Consider the following 23,518-nt stretch of genomic DNA (forward strand, 5'->3'; position numbering starts at 1 on the left):
CCCGCCTCCTGAAGGCCAGGCTGAGCAAGAACAGGAAGTGCATGCTCGGTTTATGCAAAGTCAGTGTCATATGCCGAGGGGCAAAGGGCAAAGGGGGAAAGAAATGTCCACAGAGACAACCTGCTCCCAGCCCGTAGGTCTGCTGGCCCCCCTGCAGGACTCAGTCTGTGAGCCTCACCCTGAGGAATGCAATTCCAGTGACCACACCCCGCCCCCGAAGGTTCAGGGGCTTTCGCAAGGGGTATTTTGACCAAAGAAGTTTTCACCTAATGCACTTGACCTCAGAACCTAATTCCCAGAAAAGAGGCAACTAAACTCTAAAGACTCAAAAAGAGGGTTTCTGGAAACCTGGCCAAGATTAATGTTAAAAGATTCATGCCTTTGACTCAGTCTCCCCAGGCCTGGAAATGTTATAAGGAAAGCTTCCAAAGCTAGAACGTTCTGGTTGTCCCTTGTTACAATGCTGTGTCTATGAATGAAAAGGGAGGGCTTTCGTTCATCTGACCAACACTACAAAGACCGAACCAGCCGGATCCCCGACCTCAAGAGCCCTCACCAGTGTGAACAGCAGCAACAGGGGCAAGACTCTAAGAAAGCAGAGGGCGTCCGGCCGACGGGACAGACTGGCACTAAGACCGAGAATCCTACGATGACCCCAAAAACGCTTCTCGTGAGGGTCACTCCATACGTTCCCTCTGCACGCAATTCAGTGAAACTGTGAACATTAGGAAAAACCGGACACAAACTAAATGACAAACAAAAGGCAACTTTTCAAGCCAAATATCAGATCCCATTGGTTGAATTACAATGTAGGCGTTAATACTGTTCCCAAAGAGTTGCAACAAAATGTAAACATGCTTATGGTTTAAGGTGAGGTGAAAATAGTTTCCCCTCCTTTCGTGTGGACCGGACTTAGTGACTGATTCCCAGAAAGTAGAGCGGGGGCAGGTGGGGGGGGGGGGTCTTTACAAAGGAGAGATCTGGAAGACACCACCTTGGCCAGGTAATCAAGGTTTCCATCACCCTTGACAAGCCATGGTGAAAGCAGGCACCTCTTGACCAAGGTGAAGAAAAAGACCTTCACTTTCATGATATTCTTCCCAAACACAACCTCAGGTTACCCTTAACTCCAGTCTAATCATGACAAAAATATCAGACTAACACAGATGGAGGGACATGCTACAGAATACCTGAGACCTACTCCTCAAAACTGTCAAGGTCATGAAAGACAAGGAAAGATGGAGAAACCGTCACAGCCTAGAGGAGACCAAAGGGGCAGAACAACTAAGTACAATGTGGGGTCTTGGGTGGGATCCAAGACCAGGAGAAGGACACTGGTGGAAAAAATGGTGAATTCCAATAAAGTCTAGGGTTTAACTAACAGTCATATAGCAAATGTGGTTTGTCAAGTTTTGACATGAATGATGTGAACCGCAGGGAAAACTGCCCAAAGGGGTATATGAGAAATCTCTGTACCATCTTTGCAACTTTTCTCTAAATGTAACATTATTCCAAAATTTTAAAATTAGTTAAAGAAGAACAGGATGTAAAATCATACGTATAGTTACATTTTAATGAAGTAAAATGAACAACAAACCAATAAATAAAGTTGAGGATGGAAATCTACTGAAAAAAATTGTACCCAGAGTTAAACAGTGCCTACCATTTAATGTCAAATTCATATAAATTTTTTCTAGCTTTCAGTATTTCCAAAATTTTCTATAATGAACATGAGTTACTTTCATTATATATATACACTACCAAATGTAAAATAGATAGCTAGTGGGAAGCAGCCGCATAGCACAGGGAGATCAGCTCGGTGCTTTGTGACCACCTAGAGGGGTGGGATAGGGAGGGTGGGAGGGAGGGAGATGCAAGAGGGAAGAGATATGGGAACATATGTATATGTATAACTGATTCACTTTGTTATAAAGCAGAAACTAACACACCATTGTAAAGCAATTATACTCCAATAAAGATGTTTAAAAAAAACAAAAAACATACGCTTGGGGGTTCCCTGGTGGTCCAGTAGTTAAGCCGCTGAGCTTCTAATACAGGGGGCGCCAGTTCAATCCCTGGTCAGGGAACTAAGATCCCACATGCCTTGCGGCACGGCCAAAAAATAAAATTAAATAAAACATAGGCTTGTTTACCATATCTAAAAAAAAATGTCCATGTGATATTTTTAAATGGGCAAAGGACTTGTCTAGATATTTCTCCAAAGAAGATATACAAATGGCAAAAAGCATATGAAAAGATGCTCAAGGTCTGTAGTCATTAGGAAGATACAAATCAAAACCAAAATGAGATACTACTTTACACCCACTGGGATGGCTGGAGGGAGGGAAGGGAAGGGAGGGTAGGGTGGTGGGGGGAGGAAGGAAGGGAGGAAGGGAGGGAGGGAGGGAAGAGGGGAGGGAAGGAGGGAGGAGAGAAGGGGGGAAGGAGGGAGGGAGAGAGGAAGGAAGGTAGGAGGGAAGAGGGGAGGGAAGGAGGGAGGAAGGAAGGAAGGTTAGGTGTTGGCAAGGAAGTGAGAAAAAAATGAAATCCTGTTGCTCTGCTGGTGGGAATGTATAATGGTTGCAGCTGCTGTGGAAAACAGTAGGCAGTTCATCAAAAAATGGAACAGTATTACCATTTGATCTTGTAATTCCACTTCTGGGTAATGCACAAAAGAACTGAAAGCAGAGACTAGAAACCCATATTCACAGCAACAATACTCACAATAGCCAAAAGGTGGAAGCACCTGGAGTAAGTACCCATGGACAGATGGACGGATAAACACAATGTGTTATATGCACATAGTGGAATATTATTCAGCCTTAAAAAGGAAGGAAATTCTGACACTTGCTACAGTAACGTGGATGTACCATGAAGACATCATGCTCAGTGAAGTAAGCCAGTCACAAAATGCAGAATCCTTCCACTCATATGCCCATAGGAGTCAAATTCACAGAGACAGAAAATATTGGGTTGGCCGAAAAGGTCGTTCAGGTTTTTCCGTAAATGTCATTTTACGGAAAAACCTGAACGACCTTTTTGGCCAACCCAATAGCACAGCAGTTACCAGCGGCTGCAGAGCGGGTAACAGAGTGAGGGCTTAATGGGTACAGAGCTTCAGTTTTGCAAGATGGGAAGAGCTCTGGAGACGGATGGTGATGGCAGCACAGCAACATGAAGGCACAGAAGCGTACACTGAAAATGGCAAGTTTTATGTTATGTATATTTCACCACAATGAAGCCAATACGTAATTTTCAGTCAAAGGAGGTCACGGTAGGGAAGGGAAGATTTCTGCCTTTTACCAGCTTAGTGATCAGTTAAGCCACAGCTGACCGGCTACGTTGCTGTGGACAAGTGATCTAACCTCTCCTGGCCTCAGCATCCTCATAAAACGGACCAGAGGGTGCCCAGCTTGCCAGTCTGAGAGCCTTCGTTCCATAAGAGAACAGAGGGTGTTACAAAGTGACTCCTCAGCAAATGCCAGCTGCTGCCATTTTGCCTCTCGAGAGGCTGAAAAGGGAAACATGCTCAGGCCAACAAAAACCCGGGATTGGACACTGCCCGAGCCGGGCCAGCCCACAGTCTGCCTCCCATCCCCAGACTCTTTCCTTTGTGCTGCAGCTCCTTTGTTTTCTTCCAGGAAACGGGATCGCTATGCGAGACAGGAAAGGAGGGAGACTGGCAGAAGTCAATTGCCCTTTCATTGGCACCTTGGTCAAGTTCCTTTTGAAAAACTCCCTCCGGGCCTCACAGAACCACAGGAAAGGCGGGATTTTCCACGTGTTGACAGAGCAGCAGGGCTGTGCCCAGCGGAAGGGAGGTCGGGGAGCAGGAACGGTAAGCAAGGAACAAGGAATCATGGCCAGAGACAGACTTGCTCTCTGCTGAAGGTTCTGGAAAGGACTTCTCTGTGAAGGACTTGCAAGAATCCATTCTGAGCGAGAGAGCTGGAGGGAGGCTTCCACTTCTTGACAACAGAAGTTGGAGAAGCGGACTGTGGAACCAGATCAACAACGCCATGCCCCACCATGGGGAGAGAGGGCCCAGGAGGGCTCCTTCTCTCAGCTCTGTGCCAACCTCAGCTGTGAATCACCCCAAAGCCACAGAGTAGGGAAACAGTCATGGGAGGCTCCACCTCTGAGACTGAAAGAGACCAGTGTGCATAAAATCCCCCAGCGCGGGGACCTCGTTTGATCCACCTCCGTAACACGGGCCGAGCCCAGGTGTGGGACCACAGAACGCTGGCTGAGAGGAGGAGGGAGGGAAAGCAAGATGGGCAGAGACGTGGAGTGAGCTGCTGGCTGACCTAACAACGTCACTAAACTTTTCACCGCTTCGTGGTTACCGTCTGCAAATCATCCCGTGGGGCGTGTGTACAGGAGACCACAGAGGCTGTGAAATCAACAAGCGAGGGATGAGACTAGCCTGACACTAGAACGCCTTAGGGATGGAAGGACTTTCAGGAACAAGAGAGGTGAGTTGTAGAGGTTACTTGTTGCCTCATTTATGATGCTGACACCTCTTAATGGAGAATGGAAGGAAGGAAAAACACTCAAAAACTTTCAAAGAGGTCTGATGTGAGGCTAAAATGACACAATTGATTGTCAAGTGCTTAGTACAGTGTCTGGCATGCTGGGTGCTCGATAAATGGTGGTTTTTTATCATCACATTATTAACAAGAACTAGATCATAATGGAAAAAAAATGGAGAGGATGTTCAACCTCGCCCATAAATAAGGAAGCGCAAATTTAAGCCAAAATCCACTGCTGCCTTTTACCCGTCAGATTAATAAAGGTCAAAGTCCGGTGACACAGTGAAACAAGTACTTTCTTGCACTGTTGGTAGAAACAGAAATTGCTACCACCGCTCTCAGAAATCTCAGACCCGATGACACCTGGCCGCTGGAATTCCTCTTCTAGGAATTTACCCTGCTCATACTCTCATCACCTAAGTTTACAAAAAGGGAGACGTGAAGGCTTTCATAGTATGATAATAAAGGACCAGGAACAACTTCATGTCCATCAAGAAGGAAATGATTTCTCATCGATTAGAGAATTACACTGCATCCATCCAAGGACAAACCGCATTTGATACAAAAAGGTCTGGCGTGGAGCGTTGTGTGTGCTGACAGGGAACCACTCCGAGACGCGCTGTTCAGTGAACCAGTCAAGGACACTGAATTACATGTTATCACATCGCCCCACTCATGTCCACCCAGCCCTTACAACCATCGCTACTGAACTGGGTTTACCTCTTGATGGTCAATCTCCCACCACAGAGGAAGGACAGGCACGATGGTGATCCTGTTTCTCCCCGGGACACAGAAGGGGCTCACATGTGACGGCCTAAAGGACGTGCTCCAAGTGCCCCACAAAAGAGAAGGCACCTCTGCAGATGGACTGGAATTTTCCACTGCAATGAGGTCCCACGCGGGTGGAGATTCTGTCACCATGACCCCCCACCCCCCCCACCTAGCACTGTGTCTGGCACCTTGTAAGTCAAATCTAACTTCATGAGGAGCTTTCCACAGCAGAGAACTTGCTCCAACCCCCTCAGAATGTTTAAAGAAAGAATGAACATCGGAGTCCAAAATGATTGGGGGAAAACCACAAAAATGTGAGCAAATCTTACCTGTTTCTTCTGGTTTGATCCACAGAATAAATCTGCTTTCTCAACCAACTGGGAAGAGAGTTGAGACAAAGAAAGAAAGTTAGAAAATAGCACAAGTCTAAGTGAGTTCTATAGGATGGGACAAAGGAAACTGGAAACGAAAAGGAAGGTTTTCCAACTTTCTAACTCAGGCGACTTGGGAAGCAGCAGTTTCTCCTTGTGGTTGAAATGCCCCAGCTGAGCCAAGAGGCCCGTTTGACAGAGGTTGGCAATCTTTAAACTGACAATTCCCTCTGATGATATTCGTTAATCCTCAAAAAGCTAGTAAGGAAAATGGTGTAAATTGGAGGGCCTTGGTTTGCTGGAGGGACAGTAATTCACACACCAATCCCACCCAGAGGGAGTGGCAGGTGGAAAATCCCGGACCTCAAGCCTGAGGTCCTTTGATCAGTCAGCTTAATCCCGCTTCCTAAATCCTTTAAGAAACAAGCCTCGGGCCCTCCCCTCAAACCCAACACCAGTACGAGCTTCTGTCTCAGCCCCAGTGCACTCCTCACTCCAGCAGGCCAAGGCCAAGACCAAGGCCCAGCACTGAGACAGGCTTTTCTGTGAGACGCTGGAGAGTCCCCAGCCACTAATGGGCACCTACTGCATACAGGACACTCAATGAGCCTCCAAGACGCAATGTTCCCTTTTTCTTTCTTTCACCATACTGGCTAAAGGGAGCAGAATAAATGCCTGAGTGAGCGAATACAGAGGTAAACAGGCCAAAACCCTCACCTCTCAATGATGGTGGGGGTGGATGCGCTCATCACTTCCTGGTGTAAGATCTTCAAGCCAGAGAGCCACTTAGTTGCATCTTCTTTAGAGTCGGCTGCAGAGGTGAGGGGACAGAAATGCTCTGTTACTCCCTGGGAAGACAGACCGCTGCGTAGGGACCCCCACCCCACCTTCCCAGCCCCACACAGACCACGGTGCTCGGAGGAGCCTGGGCTGGTTCCTAGGACCTACTTTTTGTCTCAAATGAGGCCATATGCCCGTGGTGAGCCTCCTACAGCAGGGGTGACACACCGTTGACTTTTTAAAAGAGTTTTAGCCCTATGCTAACGAACAAGAGGCAGGACCTGGGATAACTTGTACCACAATCCTGAGCAGCCCTGAGTATCTCCCCTGTTTCCCTTCAAGGCCAGAGAGAGGGGTGGAAAGTAGGTGATGCTGATGCCTGTAAGGGAAGCGGCAACAAGTACCAGTTAAGAGCTTGGCATCATCGCCAAGTCCCACTGCACCGCTTCAGGGCTGTGTGATGTTCAGTTGGTTACTTAACCTCTCTGTGCCTCACTTCCTCATCAGTAAAGTGGAGATGGCAATGCCAACAACTAGTCCAGTTATTAAACATCTCCAACTAGAGAGCTTGCTAGTCTAGACAGAGCATGCGGAGGTTTCTGCTCTCACTCTTCCTGTGTGGATGAGGAGAAAACTACAGCTCAGAAGAGTGACGGGACCCGTCCCAGAGCCAGTGAATAAGAAGCTGGGATTCAGACATCAACCTGGCATCCTGGGCTCCACGTCTTGCTTGGGCTTTCATGGCCTCCCTACCAAGAGCACTCAGGCTTCAGCCTGCAGGGGGGGCTACGTGGACAAAGCTCTGAAGGGACACAGTCATGGGCCCCTCTCTCCTGCCCCATCTCTGCCTCCTGCTACACACCATCCATCAGACATCCGCCCAACACTTCCTACATCCAGCTTGCTAATTCCCCTCCTCCAAGGCCTAGCACACGCAATGTCCTCTCCCTGGACCATCCTCCCTCTCATCCCAACTCGTACTGATGCCTTAAAACCCAGTTGAAAAGTCACCTCCCCTGCAAAGCCTTCCAGGGAGTGAGGCACTGCGTATTCCTCCAGCACACTTATGTATGGACTACGGCTCTTATCACAGAGTACTCTAAGTTCCTGTACACACATCTGTCTCCCCAAGTAGACTGTGAGATCCTTAAAGGCAGCAACTGGGTCTTATTCCTCTTTACAGCCCCAATGACATCTAGCACAACCCGGCACAGAGCATATGCTCAAAAGATGCCTGATGAAACCATGAATGAGAAATCAAACCAATGAGGCCTATCTGACCCTAAATTATATGTCTTTTATAACTGAGTTGTAATAGTTCTTACATATTCTAGATATGTTTTTTATCAGGCATACGAATTGCAATTTTTTTTCTCTATATTGTGGGTTGTCTTTTCACTTTTTTTTTCTCTTGGCCGTGCTGCACGGCTTGCAGGATCTTAGTTCCCCAACCAGGGATCAAACTCGGGCCCCCTGCAGTGGAAGTTCGGAGTCCTAACCACTGGACCGACAGGGAAGTCCCTACCTGACGCTAAATTAAATGTCTCTAACACTACTCAGCTTTCATGGTTTCCCCCCACTTTGGTCTACTTTTAATGCTACTTATTTTCTCTCTCGTCAGTCATGATTGTACATCAAGTTCTAAGTCAGTAAATTCTGGGATTAGACCTGAAGGCAGCCACAAGCTTCTGCCCCTGAGCAAAGTGCCTGAGCTTTTTCACAGCCCTTCTCCTGGCTGCTCAGAGGCCTCTTTGACTTTCTGGTGGATTCACAGGGATGGCCTGAAATCTCACCTCCAGATACGTGTGTCTACGTGTGTGCACGTGTGTGTGTGCATGTATGCGTTTACTGTAAGTGCATATATGCATGTTTACATGTGTGAGGTGGAAGATTTCAGGATAGTTCCTTTGGATCAGTTAGGCTGAATAAATGGTGCAGGCCAGACTCTGCTGGACGAAAGATGTACCCTGCCTTCAGTTTTCTGCACGAGCCAGGTAGGCCCTTAACATAATCCTTTCAACATGCCAGTGAAGTCGGCATTATTAGGCTCCCCGTTTCACAGCTGAGCAAACTGCAGCTCAGAGAGGCTGAGTCGCTTACCCAAAGTCACACAGCTAGAAAGGGACAGGGTTAGGATTCAAAACCATGATGCCCCGAACACGCATTAGCGGTTGGGCAGGTGTGAGCATCCTGCTAGCGAACTTTCTAGGAAGGAAACGAAGACCCAGGGAGGGAGAAAAGCACATGCCATGCACCCACCTGCCAAGCTGAGTGTGCTGAGGACGAACTGGGTGCCGTACAAGATGGTGAAGCAGCACTCTTCCTTCTGGCGGACTGCTTTCGCACGCTCAAAATCCTTGGAGTTCTTCCCTGGGCGGATTTCCTTTATCTCCATGATATCCACTGAAGGAAAATTAACATCAGCCAATCAGAAGCTGGAGCTCACTCCACCTGAGGCTGCAGCCATGTGCCTGCACCCCAGACACACAGAGCCCAGCTCTTCTCTCCCCAGAGTGAAGACAAGCTGGGCCAGCCCCACAGCCCTGCCCAGCTTGCAGGATTATGTGCAAATAATAAAACGTTTGTTGTTCTGAGCCACTAAGTACTGGGAGACTTGTTGTACAACAACAGATGACAGAAAAAGAGGAAACCCATCCTCCCTAGAACCCCTGCTTCCACGTGATGCCAACTCACTCCTGGCCAGAACCTACCTGGACAGGATGGCACCTGACCCAAGGGTGACCCCTCCCTCCATGGGATGGCCATCTAAGGGTGACCCCCCACACACACAGCGTGGCCATCTGGCCCAAGAATGACCCCCTCCCCTCACAGGATGGCCACCTGATGCAAGGGAGATCCCCCCTTCCTGCCATAGGATGTCCTGTGAACTAAGGAGTGTCACAAAGTGACAAGTCCATCCATCCTTTCCTCCCTTTCTTCTGTCAAAAAAGCACCTTTTCCTGGGATGACCCCATTTCACGTGCCTGAGGTGAAAATGATCCACCTCCCCGCACCTTTCACCACAACAAGCCAAAGGAGGGGCCAAGGGTCCCAGGAACGACCAAGATGTCCCACCCCTGGCACGGTGATGGGTTCAGGGATGAGCACATGGTCTAAGCTGGGCCCATGAGCATCCTCCTGGGACTTATTTGGCCAAAGCTATTCATCAAATTTCTCCTGCTGCTGCTGCCAGGCTGACAAAACGTGAGCCTAGGGGTAGCAGGGTCCATGTGGCCTGCCATATAGAAAGCAAAGATTCATCCCCGATGCACTACTGAGCCCCTGGGTCCATTTGGGCTTGAAGCCACTTCTGCGCTGGAGCACGCTACCTATGTGACCCAATAAATTCTCTTTTTTGCTTTGGTTAGTGGGAAATGAGTTTCTGTCACATGTAACCATAAGAATCCTGGGACATACATCTTTGTTCTTACACTGAACAGAGAAACAGGAAAGAGAGGTATTCCTGGAAATGAGAGAGTAGGGAAGGAGACCTCAGCTTTGACCTGTGATCAAGGAAGCAAATAGACCCAAGTGAACAAAGGCATTTTAGGGTCAGAGTTGAAATAGCAGGAAAGGTTCACGGCCATTCACACGTAACAATAGGAGGAGGGGACAGAGTATTAAATTAGGGGAGGAGGGAATGGAATGATCCAAAGGTTTTTTGTTTTTTTTTTTAAATTTATTTATTTTTGGCTGCGTTGTGTCTTCATTGCTGCACACGGCCTTTCTCTAGTTGCGGCAAGTGGGGGCTACTCTTTGTTGAGGTGCACGGGCTTCTCATTGCGGTGGCTTCTCTTGTTGCGGAGCACGGACTCTAGGCACGCAGGCTCAGTAGTTCTGGCTCGCGGGCTCTAGAGTGCAGGCTCAGTAGTTGTGGTGCACGGGCTTAGTTGCTCCGCGGCATGTGGGATCTTCCCGGACCAGGGCTCGAACCCGTGTCCCCTGCATCGGCAGGCGGATTCTTAACCACTGCGCCACTAGGGAACCCCGAACCAAAGGCTTTTCACTTTCTTACTATGGATCTAGCTAGACTGAAAACAGTTTGGGGGACAAGAATCATGAAGTAAAGTGAAAAGACTTTAAATAAACAGCATTTGTTCTGTACCCTGTGTGTGGTGGTAGCTACACAAGTCTAAACATGTGATAAAATTCCTTGAAACTATACACCAAAACAAAAACAAACAAGAATTGAGTCCACATAAAAAATGGTGAAAACTAATTCAGGTCTGACTACTCAGCCATAAAAAAGAACAAAATAACGCCATATGCAGCAACATGGATGCAACTAGAGATTATCACACTTAGTGAAATAAGTCAGAAAGAGAAAGACAAATACCACATGATATCACTTATATGTGGAATCTAAAATATGACACAAATGAAACTATCTACAAAAGAGAAACAGAATCAGGAACATAGAGGAGAGACTGGTGGTTGCTGAGGGGGAGGTGGGTGGGAAAGGGTTGGACTGGGAGTTTGGGATTAGCAGATACAAACTGGTACATGTAGAATGGATAAACAACAAGGTCCTACTGTACAGCACAGAGAACTATAGTCAGTATCCTGTGATAAACCATAATGGAAAAGAATATGAAAAAGAATGTATACATATGTATAACAGAGTCATTTTGCTGTTTAGCAGTAACTAACACAATATTGTAATTCAACTATTATTTAATAAAAAATAAATTTAAAAAAACTAATTAAGGTCTGTAATTTAATAATATTTTACCAGTGTCAATTTCCTGGGCTTGACAGCTATGGTTATGAAAGATGTTATCACAGGGGGAAATTGGATGAATGGTACACAGAAACTCTGTATTATTTTTGTAATGTCATCATGAGTCTAAAATTATTTCAAACTAAAAAGTTTTTAAAAACACTTATCAAGGGACTTCCCTGGCGCAGTGGTTAAGAATCTGCCTGCCAATGCAGGGGACACAGGTTTGAGCCCTGGTCCGGGAAGATCCCACATGCCGCGGAGCGACTAAGCCCCGTGCGCCACAACTACTGAGCCCACGTGCCACAACTACTGAAGTCCGCACGTCTAGAGCCCGTGCTCCGCAACAAAAGAAGCCACCGTAATGGGAATCTCGCGCACCGCAACGAAGAGTAGCCCCCGCTCGCAGCAACTAGAGAAAGCCTGCGCGCAGCAACGAAGACCCAACGCAGCCCAAAAATAAATTTAAAAAAAATTTTAAAAACCCACTTAATTATGGGTGGTCCTATTATGGGGTTGGAGGCAGGTCAAGGGGTCCTTCATTCCTCAAAAACTAACAACAAAACACAGTCTTTGTGTGCGCTCAGATTCACAACCTTCTGGGGGGTTAAATCAGCACTGCTGATTTACCTGCTTCAGCAGTTATCTGAGAACATCTGAGGTATTAATGTTTGTTCTCAGAAATCAGTTACTTACCCACCCAGCTGACTGCCAGTTAAGAGTCTAGTGACCTTAAGCAATACTCTTTTTTTCCTAGCTAGTCTAACAATGATTATCTAACCATTCTCTTTCCCCATAAAATATCTCTAAGAGGGAATTTCTGAATTGGCCAACTGTGAGCTTTTTTCCTTACAGCAAAATTATAATAAGAATTTGATGCGTTCAGAACCAAAGAAAAAATTTTCAGATAATGTAACACTGTCTTCAGGCAATCACCAAGTCTTATCAATTCCTTCTAAATCACTCTTGAATCTATCTTCTACCCATTCCCAGGGCCAACACCATAATCCAAGCCACTGTCACCTCTCGCTTGCGCTACTTAAGTAGCCAGGAGCTACCCCCATAGTCTTTTCTATGAAATGCAGACGTGCTCAAGCCACCCCTGGGCTTCAAGCTTGCCGATGGCATCCCAGTGCTGTTAGGACTAAGAACCAAGGCCGTGTGATGACCCTGCCGACCCCATCTGGACCGACTGTGCATCCTTGCTGCCGCGCTCCAGACACACTGGCCAGTGGCTCGCATTCGCTCCCCCACAGGACACCGCCGCTGGCTCTGCTGGGGACGCTCTTAGCCTAGCTAGCTCCACGTTCTCCCTTCCAGTTTCAGCTCAATCACCAGCAGACGCACAGAATACCCTCCAACTACTGCTATTACACACACCAAGCCCCTCTTCCCCACAGCACTGAAGAGGCCAAGTGCTTAGTGGTGAGAACCATGGATTCATGGCTCCTTCCCTAGATGGTGCATCTTTCCTCACCACCGTATCTCCACCCCTAGCAGAGCAACTGGTACACAGTGGGGTCCAATAAATAGTTGTTGAAAGAGGAAGCGGACAGAGAGAGATGGGGACACAGACAGGGACAGGACTGGAAATGGGACAGAGGGGGAGGCAGAGGGACACAGACACACACAGATACGAACACACACAAACGGAAACAACCAAACAGGGTAAAAGAGGGGCAGAGACAGCCAGATACGAACAGAAGACAAGCCATCCGGATGAGGAGGGAGGGAGATACAACCATGCAACGTACAAAGTCAGAGAGAAAGGAACATGGGAGACGGGAAAAGAATAAAATATAAACAGCCACTCTGATGATGCAAGCAGCCCTGCTCATCCCTACGCTGACCTTCACTTCAGTGCAAGCAAGGATCCTTTGGAGGCCAGCCCTGTCCCAGGAAAGGGCCGCGGGCATCACCCTCATCAGCCAGGACTGGCTGCCTCCATGATGTCATCCTGATCACCTCCCCCTTTCTTCTCCCGGGATAAGTACTGGCCGATTCATCATGCTTCTGACAAGACTATGCTTTCTCCATTGGATTGCCTTTGTTCCACTGTCACAGATCAGTTGATGATTTGTGTGGGTCCATTTCTGTTCTCTCTATTCTGTTCCATTGATCTAATTGTCTATTATTTCCCCAACACCTCACTGTCTTGATAACTATAGCTTTATAGTAAGTCTCAGAGTAGGGCAGCAGACACCTCTGACTTTGTTCTTCTTCAATACTGCATTGGCTACTCTGGGTGTTTTGACCCTCCATATAAACTTTAGGATCAGACTGTCAATATCTACAGAATAACTTGCTGGGATACTGATTGTGATTGTGATGTCTACACCAAGTTGCAAAGAACTGACATATTGAGTCCTTCCATCCATAATCGCAGAGTATTTATTCATCATACTTTGTCAGCCAGACATTCTCCTGGATGTACACAGTCCTGACCTCCAAAGGTCTTACAGGCACACTAGCTTCATCCATGAGACTAAAAATAAAGGCAATAATCATAATCATGTACAACTCTTACAGAGCACTTACTATATGCCAGGCATAATGCTAATGCCCTGCACATGTCATAGGTCAGTTCCCTGGAAGCCAAGCCTGAGGCAAGGATTCTTTTTTAGGCTTTTATTGGGCTGGCGGTGGGGTGGCGGGAGGGTGCTCAAAGGACAAAGGACTGCAGAAATAGATGAGGCAGGAGAACAAAGCTAAAGCTAGGCTATGGTCCCAGAAGGGGACGGGCTTCAGCCTGGTCACGTGGGGCGCTGGAGCATGGATCACACGAGGAAAGTGAGTCTCCTGGAAGCAGCAAGGCTGTCCTCTTGTTCTCCGATGCCTGTCCCCATTACACAGATGAGGAAACAGGCATGGAGAGGTGAAGTACCTCGGCCAGGGTCGCCAGCCAGCAAGTGGAAGAGCCAGGATTTGAAGCTTTACGCTGCTTCTCACGGTCAAGCAGGCGACTCTGAGAAGCCACGTTAGGACACGCAGCCCTCTTCCCACCGCGCTCCGTCAGCAAGTCTGACCGTACGTGGGCCTCCTGGCGACGTCGGATCTCATTTAAGTGATTTCTCAACGCCGCCTTCCTTCTCCCCCTCCCTGCATTGAGCCAGCCTGTCATTTTTACATCCGTGCCATGAAGTTCCTCACCAGCACCATCCGCATTCATAGGTTTCTTTGTTTGCTGTCTATCTGCCCTCTCCTCTAAGCCCCAAGAGGACAAGGGTCGTGTCCGTCCTGCTCACACCCGCCTACGTCAGAGCCTGGCTCAGAGCAGAAATTCAGACTGCCTCAGAATACATGATAAGGTTTCCTGGGTGTCTTGGCTTGGCTTCCCCCAGAAGCGGACCCTGAGACAAGGATTTGAGCGCATGCAGTTTATCCAGGAGCTGATCCCAGGAAACACCAGCAGAGGAGAGGGGAAGTGAGACAGAGAAGGGAAGGCGCTGATAAGGAGGTTGCTATGTCATCAACCTGGTACCCCGGGGGCACAGGGAGCTGACCCCATGGGGATCTGGGAGCCCCTTCGAGTTTGCCCCACCGAGAGAGGGAGGGAGCTGGGGTGTTATCCCCCAACCTCCAACTGCTATTGGTTGAGGGCTGCTTTTAGGGGGCCTTAACTCCCCAGGCCTCAGGCAAAGAGCTGCAGCATTCACGGCAAAGTGCCTTTAATGTGCAGCAGTGACTACTATGGCATCAGGGTTAGGCCTCGGCATCCTCTGCTGTATCAGGTTATCGAACTGGTAGTCTCTGTGCTACCCCCATGGAACTCGGCGATCAGATGTTTGAGGGGTCAAAGCTGCAATGTCTCTCTAGTTCAGGCAGAACAGTGGCAGATGTGGACAAGTCCCAGTTGTTGAGGGAACAGCGTCTCTGGGCTCCCCCAGGAGAGATACTACACGGAGACGGGACGAGATGTTACTGCCCGTGTACATTCTGTAGCCCCAAAGGTATCCTGGATCAACAGGTGGTTCTGGAGTTACAGGCGTCAGTGCACTCCCTCGCTCACTCTCTCTTTTTAATGTAACAGCTTTATTAAGATATAGTTCACATGCCACACAGGTCATCCACATGAAGGATACAATCCAATGGCTTTTAGTATATTCACAGACTTGTGCAACCACCACCAGCGTCGATGTTAGAACATTTTCATCTCCACAGAAAGAAACCCATACCCTTCGGCCTCCACATTTCCCACTCAGCCCACACCAGCCCCCGGAAAACACTCATCTACTTTCAGTCTATAGAGACTTGCCTGTTCTGGACGTTGCATATAAACAGAGGCATACGATCCGTGATCTTTTGTGTCTGGCTTTTAAATTCACTTGGCAGAAGACCTTTGAGGTTCCTCCGTGTTGCAGCACGTGTCAGTACTTCATTTTTATGAATGAATAATATTCCATTGTATGGATTTGGTCTATCCATTTATCCACTGATGGGCATTTGGGTTGTTTCCACCTTTTCGTTATTGTAAATAGTACAGCTATGAACATTCGCATACAGGTTTCTGTCTGAACACACAGGTTTCTTTTTGAACACCCGTTTTCAGTTATCTCAGGTTTCTGGTAGGAGCGGAAACTGGTCCTCTCTCGCCTGTACCCTCAGGGCGGCAGGTGTAACGGTGACGTGCCCGCTTCGTGCCACGCGGCTGACCAGCCACCAACCCGGGCCAGCGATGGTGCTCGTATGTAGGTGGACAGTCACTTGCTGTGCATGAGCTTACGGCTGGGCCTCTGCAAGCCACCACCGAGCCCTTCACAGCTGTCACCACTACTTCCCAGGCCTTCTGGGCAAGCAGGGGCCACCTCCAGAGACACAGAGGTGCCCACTCTCTGGCCACCCCCTTGATTACCAGGGGCCCCAGGAAGTCAGGAAGGAAATCCCTGGCCAGTGGGAGTGGTTTTCTATTTGATAACTGGCAGAGTCTACAAGGGCCCTTTGGGCATTTTTGTTGACATGCCCAGCACTTGATCTTGCATCACACGGGGGCACTTTCCTAGCTCAAGGGTGGCCCCACCACACCAGGGGTGCGGAGCAGCAAGAAGCCTAAGGCCGGCTGCACTCAGCCGGGTTAATCCCAAACCACCTTTCGGAACTGCCGCTGGGAATAAAACCCTAGTGCTGGGGATGCAAATCCACAGGTTTCCAAGGGTCCCCCAGGTCGTGACAAGCCCACAGCTGGTGATGAGCAGATAGACTCTGGAACCAGTCCGCCTGGGTTCAAATCCAGCAGGTGGTTTCAGGCAGTAACTTCACCTCTTCCTGCCTCCGTTGCCTCATGCGAACCACAGGAGAAATAATGGTCTCCCCACACGGTGTTCTTTGAGGATTAAATGAAAGTGTGTCCGTATGTGTGCGTGCATGTGTGTGTGTGAATTAAAATAGTGTCTGGTAATTTTAACTAATAAAGATGTAGTAACTTCTAAGTGCTTGTTAGCTACTATTTTTTAAATTATTAATGCAATGGAATAAAGCTGAACTCATATAAGGCCTAAGGAAAAACACCATCTCTCAACTTATCTGTTGTGGAAATTGAAGAGGCAGATTCTTACGTAGTGATGTGGAAAAGCTCCACAACAGCTTACATAAACAGGATACCAGATTTATGTGCCTGCATCTGTGCGTGTGTGGGTCCACATGTACGTACAAACATGAGCATGCACATATTGTATACAGGTGCCCGCTGCTGTTCAAATTCTCACTATATTAATATTTACTATAACTCGCAAACATTTTTTACCTAAAATGCACCACAAAGATCACACACCTGCTACACGAAGTTCAGGTACAGGCACCTGTGGAAATACTGCTGTGTATCAGTCTGCATTAGAGAGGAACACGCCCAGTGCTCTAATGCTGAAAATCATCATGCAGCAAACCTAGTGTCCTGCCCACCCTATTCAGTCTTAGTGTTTACTTCTGGCAAGCCAGCTACCAACCAGAGTCCAATTTAGATGACCTCTTTAGTATTTTTAACAGATTTCATTGTCATTTCTATCAAGTTACAAAGTAGTTACAGGACAGAAAAAAATCAAAATTCAGAACCAATACCGTGTAGTATCATATGTGTGAGTAATAAGTTCATTAAAGCATCAAATCATTAGGTATTTGTTGCTGTCAATGCTTCGCATTCTTGCAGAAATATTTGATGGGCTGGTTTCTAGGTGATTAAGGGTGTCAAGCAATACTGGGGAAACTGGTTGGGTTTTTTCGAGCTGTTGGCAATGTGCCACCACTTGTTTCCGTGTAATATGACATAATACACTGCTATCCAAAGAAAGATGCTCTCCATTGTGTTTTCAGGAATGCATTAGGCTCAGCTAAGGAGGGATGCCTGTATTTGTACATGTGCTCATATGTGTGTAAAAGCATGAGAAAACGTCAAAAAAAGAGATTCCCACCAATTTGCTGACTATAGGGGTTACTGGTGGGAAGGGGGATGGGCAAATGGTGGCAACGGGAGCCTGATCTGCCCTGGTGGAATTTTGGCCAAGGGGCACAGAGACGGTAGGAGGACCGGCTTTACTTTCCAAGTCGGCTCTGGTGGCCAGAGCTCGGGCCGAGTGTGCTTGTGCAGTCGGGCTCTGCAGCCGAGCTTCCTGCTTGAAGAAGTGAGATAACACAGCCACAGAAGCAAAGCCTTGTCTCTGAAACCTCCCCCCGCTTCCCGGCATCACCTCGGGTCTTCCCCAGGTCCAGCCACCTCTGCCCACCCATCACCTGCAGACGCACACTTGGGGTTTTCTGCCCCCTCTGTCGGTTGTCCCCATGCCCCTGTTCTTCGACTCCTGTTTCCTTCCTCCTCCCACTCTTGATTCTGGGCCGCTGTCTTGCTGGCCCCCCGCATGCCTGGAACATCCTCTTATCCTCACATGACCTTTTCCCCAATTTCCTCACTCGACCTCAAGTGACACCACCCCCCAACAAGCTTAACAAAGTATCCTCAAGGAAGCTCCAGATGTACCCAAGAGGAAGAGACAGAGAAGGCTTGGGGACCTTCCTGCACATACCCACCACTCTCTTTTCCATCTTTCAGTCATTCAACCACGTAGGTAGTGACCATCTCGCTGACTGCCAGGGATGAAGCCGACAGGCACGGTCCCCGTCCCCGGAAGCTCAGAGCCTGGGAGGACAGACCCCATCCAAACCTGCACACAAGCACGTAAACCTACCACCACGCTAAACACCTCAAGGGAGCAAAATCAAGTCTACACGGGGGCTTCTCCCCAGCAAGGGGAAGAAAGGCTTCTCGGGGGCATGCATCTTGGCTGAGTTCCGAAGGCTAGAGTTATCCTGGTGAAGGGGGAGCAGAAAGCCCTGGAAGGAGTCCCGGGCTCCAGAGACCCTGCTTCAAATCCCAGCTCTGCTCCCCAAAGACGCCTGGGAGCTTGGGCAAGTCACCTCCCTTCTCTCTGCAATTTCCTCATCTGCACTCACAGTGGTACAGTAGCTCCTTCCCTGAGCTGCTCTGCAAACAAGATGAAATTACATTAAATAAAAACTGCGGTGGCCCCCAGGAGGTCTCACAGTCAGGGTTAGTTAAGCTATTGCGATGAATTTTCTTTCATAGCATCTTTCAATAACACCTTCACCACTGCTGGTGGTTTCACTTTGTCTCAGTGCTGCTCTGTCTCAGTGAAGGACCCTGCTTTAAAAGACCAAGGGTGTGGGGTTATTTCACATACACAGCAGCCTCTGACCTTGAAGTCAGATAAAAAACTGAGATGCACCACAGCACACAGTTCCAAGAGGTTCAACGTGGGAGAAGAGAAAGAGCCCAACTTTAGAAGAATCTAGGAGACACGTGCTTCAAGTTCCACTCTACCTGTCCTGGCTCTGCAGCTTGGGACAGGTTTCTTTATTCTAGCCTAGCCTCTGCCTTCTTATAGGTAAAATGGGGAAAGAATATCCATCCCACAGGTAGATATACCTAAAAGAACTTGGTAAAGCATTAAAAATTATTTTAAAGCCTAGAGATGGGAAGTGAGGGGGACCGTTCTCATCTCCCTTGTTGAAAATGTAAGAAACAATGGATGAGACGGTGCTGACAGCCAGAGGAGAATATGCCACCTCATGCTTCCATATAGAGACTTTTCCAGAATAACAACACTCAAATAATTATTTAGCTGTTCCTGGAATGCTCTGTATCCAGGCAGAAATGTTTGAAGGACTGTTTTATGGGTGTTTAAGAGTTTTAAGTGACCCTGGAGAAATTGATTGGCCTTCTCTTCCCTCCGGGGACTCCCTCTCCCCAGGGGAGCAGGGAACGCTCTCCGACAGCAGAGTCTGGAAAAAGGAACCGGGCTTGCCCATCTCAGCCTCCTGGTCCAGCTCTGGTCCAATCCATCCGCCAGGAACCACATGCCCTGCCCTACTCCCTGCCACATGGAGTGGACATCCAACAGTGCCAGTGACAGAGTGAGCAGATCAGGGGTCAGGGGCCAGAGGTCAATTCTAAACCAGACTCTTAAGGCAGCTCAAACACAGAGCAAACCTTCTCATAGCCAGTTATGAGTTACCTGTGTTTCAGTTCTTGTTTCCAAAATCAGGAGCAGATGAGAGAAAGAGGAGTCTTATGAACTGGTCAGCTGAAACCCCAAGCACTAACTGACCATCAAATACAATTCTTTAAATATTCATTGTTTTAGTGTCACTTAAACTTGATGTTTCCTCCCTCCTGCTGGAAATGAAGTGAGAATAATCCCATGCGTGTGATATGGGAGAGGACTTTAATAAGAGTACTTACATTTTTTTAATGTCTTAATTGTGATGTATTTTAATAGGAATTGGAAAAATACAGATCTAGCAGCCTCTAAACTGTGAGATCAAAGTTCCTTCTCTACAAATTTAACTTAAAAAGAGTCCATTTTAAAACATGTATTAGGTATATAAAACAGGTATTGTGCAGATATTTCAAAAATCATTAAGGCATTAAAGGAAGGACTCACTCCCTTATGCCCAGCCTATTAAAATTTTAATTTGTTTTGCCTTAAACCAGTATTGTGAATCAAAATTACACAGCAGGCCTTCATTGTACAAAGGCTATATATAGATATTTTCCCCCACTGGATCAACCAGTTTTTGGTTTGGGGTTTTTTGGAGTCATATGTGCTTTTTTTTTTTTTTTTTTAAGGATTTTCTTATTTATTTATTTATTTATTTATTTATTTTTGGCTGTGTTGGGTCTTCGGTTCGTGCGAGGGCTTTCTCCAGTTGCGGCAAGCGGGGGCCACTCTTCATCGCGGTGCGGGGACCGCTCTTCATCGCGGTGCGCGGGCCTTTCTCTATCGCGGCCCCTCCCGTCGCGGGGCACAGGCTCCAGACGCGCAGGCTCAGCAATTGTGGCTCACGGGCCCAGCTGCTCCGTGGCATGTGGGATCTTCCCAGACCAGGGCTCGAACCCGTGTCCCCTGCATTAGCAGGCAGATTCTCAACCACTGCGCCACCAGGGAAGCCCCATATGTGCTTTTGACACTTTCTCAAATGTCATTCACTTGATTATCAACTTTGTCAAGTATGCCATATCTGCACTGTGCTGGCACTGTTTGTCTAATATTTATCTTTAAATCAACTCATCTTTTTCACTTGAACAGGTGTATTTTAAGAATGAGTTTATGCCTTACGGTAAAAAGAAAAACCATTCCCGCCCACCATACATTATACGAATTGTAAAATAACGCAGTCAGTGGAAACAGGACAATATTAAATTCTGCCTAAAACCAGCTAATGCCAAAAGGAAACCCTCATGTGCTTCTGAGTTGTAAGAGGACAAAAGCGGGCGTGTTAAGGGCGTGAGGCCGAGTTCACCATAGTAAGACTCACAGAAGGACACAGAAGCAAAGCGGTGGTTACCTTGTGGGGACAGTGGCCACAGAGCTGGACATGTGTAAATTTGAGCTCACGCTCACCTCGCTTGCATTTTACCATAGGTTTGTTATATCTTATTAAAGAAAAATGCCTTTCAAAATGAGACGTGTTAAAATTTTAGAAATGCAGGTGGGTGTGGTTATTAAGAGGGATTTTGGTGGTGATGGAACTTCCAATATCTTGACTGTGGTGGGATACGGGAACCTACCCATGGGATAAAATCGTACAAACAAACAGATACACACAGAGTATAAGGAGAACTGGGGAAATCTGAGTAAGACGGGTAGTGGGCTGAATCAGTGCCAGCGTCCTGGCTGTGATGTCACACTACAATTTTGCAAGATGTCACCACTGGGGGAAACTGAGCACAGCCCCCCTGGAGAATGAATCTTCATTTATCTCAAAAGAATCTTCAATTATTTCAATAAAATTTTCAATTAAAAATACAGACTATGGGGCTTCCCGGGTGGCGCAGTGGTTAAGAATCCGCCTGCCAATGCAGGGGACACGGGTTCGAGCCCTGGTCCGGGAAGATCCCACCTGCCGCGGAACAACTAAGCCCATGCGCCACAACTACTGAGCCTGCGCTCTAGAGCCTGTGAGCCACAACTACTGGGCCGGCGTCCTGCAACCACTGAAGCCCGCACACCTAGAGCCCGTGCTCCGCAACAAGAGAAGCCACCGCAATGAGAAGCCTGCGCACCGCAACGAAGAGTAGGCCCCGCTCGCCGCAACTAGAGAAAGCCCGCGCACAGCAACGAAGACCCAGCGCAGCCAAAAATAAATGAATAAAAAATAAATAAATTTATAAAAAAAATAAAAATACAGAGTGTCAAGAAAGAAAGAAACCAACCATGCTAGTACCAAACAGATATTCTCCCTGACATGATCAGAAAGCCCAGAAAGGAACTTTGAAGGGAAGGACGCTCCCACCACTGGCTCACGTTCCAGGGGCCCTGCCTGGAAATCGTGCTTTGCCAGGGCCCCTAGCATGGTCTCCTCTGGGGGACACTGGGGACAGCATCCCTCACCCCTCCCCACAGGCTGCTTCTCCATTCTAGGAGCCAACCCTGTGCTCCTTCCTCCACCAGGATCCATACTATTTCTAGCCGGACCAGAAATAGATGCGCGTGGGGCTGGCCGATAAGCCAGTCACTGAAACCCAGAGGAAGTGGCCTGCAGGGGACCCACAGCGGGGCCTAGCTTGGGGGCCCACTCATGCTGCAAAGGCCGAGGACGGCAGCCAAAAACACAATTTCTATGTACGTCCGCGAGGAGCCTGAGTTCTCAGCACCTGCAGAAGGACAGCGTGGGTTCCCCTTGTAACAAGAGAATAGCCTCTCATCCCATCTTCCCCTGCCCTGACCTCAGTCCAACCAGCAGCACTACACGTAAACACACACTCATTCTTCGAGTCTGATGGTTCTTTTCTTGTTATTTTTTCACAGGAAAAGAAAGGTTCTGAGAATACAGACAACTATCTCAACTTTGACCAGGTTTGTGTAGAGAAAATTCTAGAGGTTGACTGATGTTGAATCTTCCCATGGAAAACGCTGGTCCTCGTCTTTCTACCAGGAACCTCTTGGCTTCAGAGGAAACCAAAGAGGAGCAAAAGGGCAGGGAAGCCACATTCACAGAGACGTCTAGTACAGCCAGGCAACATATCAGGGATTCTGATGCAAGCCGAGATCGTCATCTGCGTTCCAAAGACGGGGACACTGAGACTGCGATGCGTGACTTTCCAAGGCCACACTGGTGGAACCAGGACTTGAACCCCAGCAGTCTGGCTCCCGGCCTGTGCTCTTAATCACTATACAGGGAAGAAAGACCTCCCCGCTGCTCAGACCTCACCCTGGGCCAACTGGGTCCTGCTAGATTCTTCCTCTCAGGATCATCCTTGCAAGGGTCCCGGCTCCGAAACCCCTACACAGACAGCAGTGGCTCTGACAGTTCACAGTTTACCGACCACCAGCCAAGTATAATACTTAGTGTCCATCACCTCAGTGGTGCCTCCTGCAGCCCTAAGGGGTGGGTGGCCACCGTTATCAGCACCCCCACTTCGCAGAGGAGTAAACAGGCTCTGGCAGGCTGGGTGCGACCAGGGTGCGAGCCCTGCTGGTCCAGCTCCAGAGCCGGCACACTCCAGCACCACCAAGGCAGACTCACCAACCAATTCCGCCAGCAGAAAACGGAGCCCTGCCCAGGTCAAGCCCAGGGTAGAAACACCTGAGTTGGATGGAGGACAGACCAGACCCTTCTTACAAAATATTTATTTAGGTGCCAGAGCTGACCTCACCATCTCCTTAATGCTCTGCCAACCTTGGGAACAAACTCCCATTTTCCAGACTCGGCTCAGGAAGGTGAAGTCATTCCCTCAGGGCCACCTGGCCGGGCCTTGATGCCAAAGGCAGCAGGGCGGCGATGCGGTGGTGGAGAGAGCGAGCCCCGCCAAACGGGGGAGGCTGGCTCTCTCCCCT

General features: G+C 48.3%; 1 protein-coding gene across 3 annotated transcripts in view; it reads right to left on the reverse strand.

The window, feature by feature from the left end:
• PLCG2 (phospholipase C gamma 2) overlaps positions 1–23,518 on the reverse strand; it is a 208,206-nt gene that overhangs the window by 95,032 nt on the left and 89,656 nt on the right. For all 3 annotated transcript variants that reach the window (XM_057534982.1, XM_057534980.1, XM_057534981.1), the window contains exons 3-5: positions 8,714–8,857; positions 6,392–6,485; positions 5,633–5,680 (exon numbers count right to left, since the gene is read on the reverse strand). In XM_057534982.1, coding sequence (XP_057390965.1) covers positions 5,633–5,680; positions 6,392–6,485; positions 8,714–8,857 — 286 coding nt within the window. The remainder of the gene's footprint in view (positions 1–5,632; positions 5,681–6,391; positions 6,486–8,713; positions 8,858–23,518) is intronic.

The sequence above is a fragment of the Balaenoptera acutorostrata genome, chromosome 19, assembly GCF_949987535.1.
Source record: "Balaenoptera acutorostrata chromosome 19, mBalAcu1.1, whole genome shotgun sequence".
NCBI lineage: Eukaryota > Metazoa > Chordata > Mammalia > Artiodactyla > Balaenopteridae > Balaenoptera > Balaenoptera acutorostrata.